Source organism: Myxine glutinosa, chromosome 6 (assembly GCF_964187855.1).
Source record: "Myxine glutinosa chromosome 6, kmMyxGlut1.1, whole genome shotgun sequence".
Taxonomy (NCBI): domain Eukaryota; kingdom Metazoa; phylum Chordata; class Myxini; order Myxiniformes; family Myxinidae; genus Myxine; species Myxine glutinosa.
In genome coordinates, this window is record NC_136266.1 from 91,408,089 (window position 1) to 91,414,088 (window position 6,000).

The 6,000-nt window shown below is 43.1% G+C and overlaps 1 protein-coding gene across 4 annotated transcripts in view; it reads right to left on the minus strand.

Moving 5' to 3' along the window:
• Nucleotides 1-4,853, minus strand: part of LOC137430082 (triacylglycerol hydrolase DDHD2) — a 60,245-nt gene extending 55,392 nt beyond the window's left edge. Inside the window, exons 1-2 of one of the 4 annotated variants that reach the window (XM_068120614.2) lie at nucleotides 4,640-4,853; nucleotides 841-1,031 (exon numbers count right to left, since the gene is read on the minus strand). In XM_068120614.2, coding sequence (XP_067976715.2) covers nucleotides 841-1,031; nucleotides 4,640-4,724 — 276 coding nt within the window. In that variant the 5' untranslated portion in view covers nucleotides 4,725-4,853. Of the gene's footprint in view, nucleotides 1-840; nucleotides 1,032-4,466; nucleotides 4,573-4,620 lie in introns of those variants that run through there. The other 3 variants (XM_068120617.2, XM_068120616.2, XM_078780120.1) reach the window with 3 other exon arrangements.
• Nucleotides 4,854-6,000: the final 1,147 nt, after the last annotated feature.

Below are 6,000 nucleotides of genomic sequence, written 5' to 3' on the forward strand. Positions count from 1 at the left end.
TGAAGAGATAGCAGAATTAACTATGACCTGTCTAGTCTCAGTTCAATTCCCTACTATAAACTTAGGGCTGGCAGGATGGCCAAGAGGTACACAAATTCGCCTCTAAATTGTCCAGCTTGGGTTCGAATCCCGACCCAGCTATAAACTGTCACCCCATTGTTTCACAGCCAGGGCAATTCATCGATGTGTATGCTGTCTCTCAGGTGGATGTTAAACGGGCGTCCCATCTGCCGGAATTAGTTGGTGGACGTTAAAGATCCCGCGGTGTCCTTCGAGAAGAGTAGGTGAGCTATCGCCGGCACCATGGACAAATTCTAAAATTGTTGCTCTGACTTCCTGAGCTGGAGTGCACTGAGCTGGAGTGCTGGAGTGCAACCCAACCTGGAGTGCAACTGAGCTGGAGTGCAACCCAACCAATTTTGTCGCTTATCAACTGCTTAAGGCAGTATCAATGCTCTGCATGAAATATGTTACATGATGATGATGACTACAAACTGTCAAATTGGTGTTTCACAGGTAAGGCATCTCATCACAAAGTGTGCCACCCCTCGGACAGACTTTAAGCTGGCTGTCCTGTCTGCTCGCATTATCTCATGGACATTCATGATCTCATGGACAAGGGTGTCTTTCAACAAAAAGTAGAAGAGTTGGCACAGACATCCTGGCCAAATTACTGCCAACTTCAGAGGCTCGAGTGAATGGCCAATGAGGCACTGACCTCCACTTACTGGAACATAGCGTAAAGAGAAAGAGTTTTCAATTTAGCTTTAAATACATCCAGCATTATTACAACTACCATAACACAGTGCCGAAAAAAAGATTAACAAACACAGGCCAAACCTGAGCACTGGAAGACTCAAGATTGCGTGCACATGTCTGGAGGGCAGTGAAGGGATCCGTATCAGAGCTTGAACCACTCGACTGCGAGAAATAATTGCAGGGCAAGAATTGAGGTGTTGAGGCTGCTTCTCCCATTTCCTCACATCTTTCTTCATTCTGCTCAGGCTTCCCGGCACTTTGCTCATCTGCTGCTACAAACAAAACAAAAACAAAACAATAAAAAACAAGAAAGAGCAATCAGATTGCAGACCCTCGCCAGGACGTGTTTTCAGTGTTTTTTTTAAGGCTTTTGTGTTAAAACAAATATTGTGGCCAAACCACGTGACCAATGACGTCATCGTTATTGTTTTCTCCACCAATTTATCCCGAGATAATGCTCAATAAATTTCATCTTGATCGATGACGTTTTGTACTTGTCGAATTGTGACGTCATAATGTAGGCACCTATGACATCATCATTAACATATTTTATTCCCCATGGAGAGTTCTTTACAATGAGCCATGTCTCAATTTTTTTTGGATGCAGCGATTTCAGAGATATGGAGGTGCAACGTTTTTCGGTTTTTGCAAGATGGCGGCCGAACCGCGTGACCGATAGATATCTTCTTTTTTTTCTCCACCAGTTTATTCCGACATGGCGCTCAAGAAATTGCATTTTGATTGGATGAAGTTTTGTACTTGTCGAATTATGGCGTCATAATGGAGGCCTTGGGCCGAGAGAGTTAAAAATTGGGCGCAGTCTATTCCAGGGCAACTAGATTATGCTCAAGAAATTTCATCTTGCTATGTGCAACGATGTAGACATAGTACTGCGCACAGCAGACAAACAGACAGACAAACCAACCAACCAGCATACTTGCCGGGATCTGTTCCGGCAAGTAACAAACTGACTCAAGTGCAATACCCTCTCCTCTGGTGAGGGTAATAAATAAATAAGTTGGTAATCAGAAGAGGTAAAAATTAATCATTTAATTAATTAAAGCCATTCAGCCCATTCTATAAACAGCAGTTTGGCCTATTAATTGACATTGAAAGGAAAATCTTATTACACGAAGGTTGCAACAATGAATGACTAGAGATTATTTTCATTTGAATGTTTGCATTTCACATACAATTTCCTCTTCAAACTAGAGAATTCAGAGAACACTTTACCCCGCAGTCTTCAGAATATAAAAGGAGATGGGTGGAGTGTGCAAGCTGCTAATTAGATTGGTCAAGATGACGTAGAATGCTGTTCTATTTTGTCCAAGTACTGCTAAACAAAAGAGTTTTGAAAGTGCCAAACAGGCAATTTGTGTTCTGCAGTGTTCATGTATATAATTCAATGGAAATAAAATAAAGGTTTTAAATGTGATATAATTTGTTTTTTTTTTGTATACTGAATCGAGGCTCGTGAAAGAGCTGACAACCACGAGGAAAAGACAGCACAGGGGGACCACGAGGGGAAGACAGCACAGGGGGACCCACGAGGGAAAGACAGCACAGGGGGACCACGAGGGAAAGACAGCACAGGGGGACCACGAGGGAAAGACAGCACAGGGGGACCACGAGGGAAAGACAGCACCTGGGGGGACCACGAGGGAAAGACAGCACAGGGGGACCACGAGGGAAAGACAGCACAGGGGGACCGCGAGGGAAAGACAGCACAGGGGGACCGCGAGGGAAAGACAGCACAGGGGGACCGTGAGGGAAAGACAGCACCTGGGGGGACCGCGAGGGAAAGACAGCACAGGGGGACCACGAGGGAAAGACAGCACAGGGGGACCGCGAGGGAAAGACAGCACAGGGGGACCGCGAGGGAAAGACAGCACAGGGGGACCGCGAGGGAAAGACAGCACAGGGGGACCGCGAGGGAAAGACAGCACAGGGGGACCACGAGGGAAAGACAGCACAGGGGGACCACGAGGGAAAGACAGCACAGGGGGACCACGAGGGAAAGACAGCACAGGGGGACCATGAGGGAAATACAGCACAGGGGGACCACGAGGGAAATACAGCACAGGGGGACCACGAGGGAAATACAGCACAGGGGGACCACGAGGGAAAGACAGCACAGCTATTGGCCCTTCCCCCATTGCTCAGCATTCATTTGCATATACTCCGCCCACTAAAGCACAATCTTAAGTCCAGAGATGAGGATGTTGGCCTGGTTGCATAAAACTCCCTTAACCTTAAGGAAAGAGTTCCCTAAAGGTATGCTGTAATTCCTTAGCTAAGGATTTCCCTAAGTGCTGTTGTATAAACAACCATTAAGGATAAGGATTCCCTTGAAGTTAAGGAAATCCTTAGGAGACGTTGCTATGCCAGGATACCAATGAGATTAGAGAGAGGAAGAGGTGTCGGAAAGCAAGAACATGTAATGAACACGTAATTTTCAATGACGCTTGCTATACGTTGCATGGGGAACACGTGCTTGCAAATGAAGGAGGAATAAAATCATTCTGGTGTAAAATTAATGCAATTCTCATTGAGGATTTTATTACTTCCGCCACCTAGAGTCAGGTTCACTATGTTTTTTCGTTCAAAATTTTTGGAGATTAGCAAAACGATACATTTTTGGACTATTCAGAGCATGAGGAATCCAAAAATTAATGTTGGCATTTGCGTAGACACCTTTGTGAAAATGACACGAAGGACAGTGATAAAGATCTGTAAAAGCATAATTCCTGAACGGTATAGACCTCGTAGATCCTGTGTATAGGACTTATAGTTCAATCTGATACTAACAAGGCTGCTTTCTTGCTTTATAAACCCATACCTATAACTTCAAAGGACTTGCAATATCATGTATTATGTAATACAGTTATATCACAAATATATAGACAATGGTTTTCAATTACCTTTGTTTGTTGCTTTTCTATAATCCTGAGCACTATTTTGAGGCCTTTATTGGATTCCGTGACCCAGAAAACATAGGATTAGCATATTTAATTAAGTCTCTAGGTTGACTAGAAGCCGAGATCGCGCAAAATATGTATTTTATGGCGGCCATTTTCAAAATCCAAAATGGCGGCCATGCAGGTGTCTGTGCAAATGCCAACATTGATTTTCAGATTCTCCATGCTCTGACGATTCCAAAAATGTACAGGTTTGCTAATCCCAAAATTTTGAAAGAAATTATATTTGTTAACATAGTGAACCTGGCTACGAAGGTGGGCGGAGTTTATGGCCCGGTTGCATAAAGCATCCTTAAGGGAAAATTTGAGGATTTCCTTAACTTTTCCGTTAAGGACATCTTTAAGTTGAGGATGGATGCAAATACGAATAAAAATCCTTACCTTTTTCCTTAAGTCCTTCCTTAAAGTTAAGGGAGCACTCCATCCCTCACCCCTCCCCCCACCTCTGAAATGTATGGACGATGCCAAAACTGGGTACATGAGTAGGTTCGGTGACAAGAACAAGCCGATTCCATTTTGGTTCAGGTACAAATCCAGATCTGACCTATCAGTGGGATACAAAACGTAAACTGTTCACCTGGCGGAGGTATGTATGCTCTCTGAGCACAGTTCTAGTTTTCTCATTTATTTATTTCCGCAACTCAGCCCTCGCGGAGCGGTGCGTATGTAATAAATAAATGGCTGCTTTGCGGTGCCCGACTTTGTGGCAATTCCTTCAGCGTTATGCACCTCAGTTTACGCATTTCGCTCCCGATATTCCATCGCAACTAATCCCCAATGTTGTAACTTCCTGCGAAGTGAGAAAGTGTCACAAGACTGCACGTTCTGAAGAATTGACAGACGAGTACGCCACAGTGTAAACGGAAGCTCGTATTGCGCGCACACATCACGAGTACACAAACCCGCGGGGAGCAAGAACCCGGGGGAGAAGCCGGAAAACGCGGACAACCCGTGTAGAAGCGGATTTCCGTCTCCAGGGTTGGCCATGGTCAAACTTGACACGTCAGTTTCTTCTTTCTTCTTCCGTATGAATGATGTAACGTTTCTACACGAACTGATGACAAACAGGATAATAAAACATACATCGCACAATCGGGGAGAGGGGAGGGTTGGAGACGTAAGATAAACAGACTCCCGCCTTTAGCACGAACTACATCACCATGGCCACTACGTATTGCACACAAGTGCCAAACACATGCACATGATAAACTCTTCGGAGGCTCTTAACTTGGTCTTCCTGCCAACGGTTGAGGTCACGTGGCGAAGCTCAAGCTCCAGTGGTGGCCATGGTCAAATTTCTTCTTCTTCACTACAATATCTGCCGTGACTATTCTTCTTCACTACAATATCTGCCGTGACCAAGGCGATCGTACATTCTCGCCGAAACGTCGGCTCTACCGACGAGCAAGCCCAGATTTTTTCAATTATAAACTTTTATTGATTTAATTCGTCTGTAATCTTTATGAATATTTATAACAACCTGCATCGATTTATTATTTTATGTACCGGTATGTTGGGTGTTTTTTACCCCACATAAGCGAAGCGAAAAGCGGGGCTAAGCTTTGTCTTAAGCGGGGCTGCTAAGCTTTGTTGCTAAGCGGGGTCACTTTGTCTGTCTATCCTGTCTACAAACATCAATTTATAATCTAGGAACAACCCATTTTAAAACAAGTACAGGTACATTCAAAGTACACCGCCCCCATGCCAAATAATTAAATATCCTCCAGCGCGGCATTGCCGGGGCGCCTCCGGCGCCCGGCAATACCGCGGTGCAGCTCATTGAGGCTGCATTGGGAAGGAGAGGTGTACACTAATTGATTGATTAATTGCATAATTAAAATCAATAAAAGATTGTCATAAAATATTTTCTTCATCAATTGGCTAATAGCATAATTAAACCACTAGTGCTTCATCCGAAGATGTAACTTTTAGAAATTTCATTAAAGAAGTCATTAATAAAAAAAATAAAAAAATTAATCTATTAATGAATAAATAATTAATCGATTAATTAATTAATTAATTAATCAAAAATACCCTTTACAGCCAAATCACTTGGTCATTGTCATGTCCAAATATCAGCTTCCTAGCTCAAAAGGTGCCTGAGACATTGCCCAGATGAGAAATAAAATAAATAAACAATTAATAATGAAAATAAATAAATAATAATCATAAAAAAATAAATAAATAACCAATTCACTAATAGAACACATAAACCATCACCATTTCATCAGAATCTGTAACTTAAAAAAAAAATTCTAGTCAT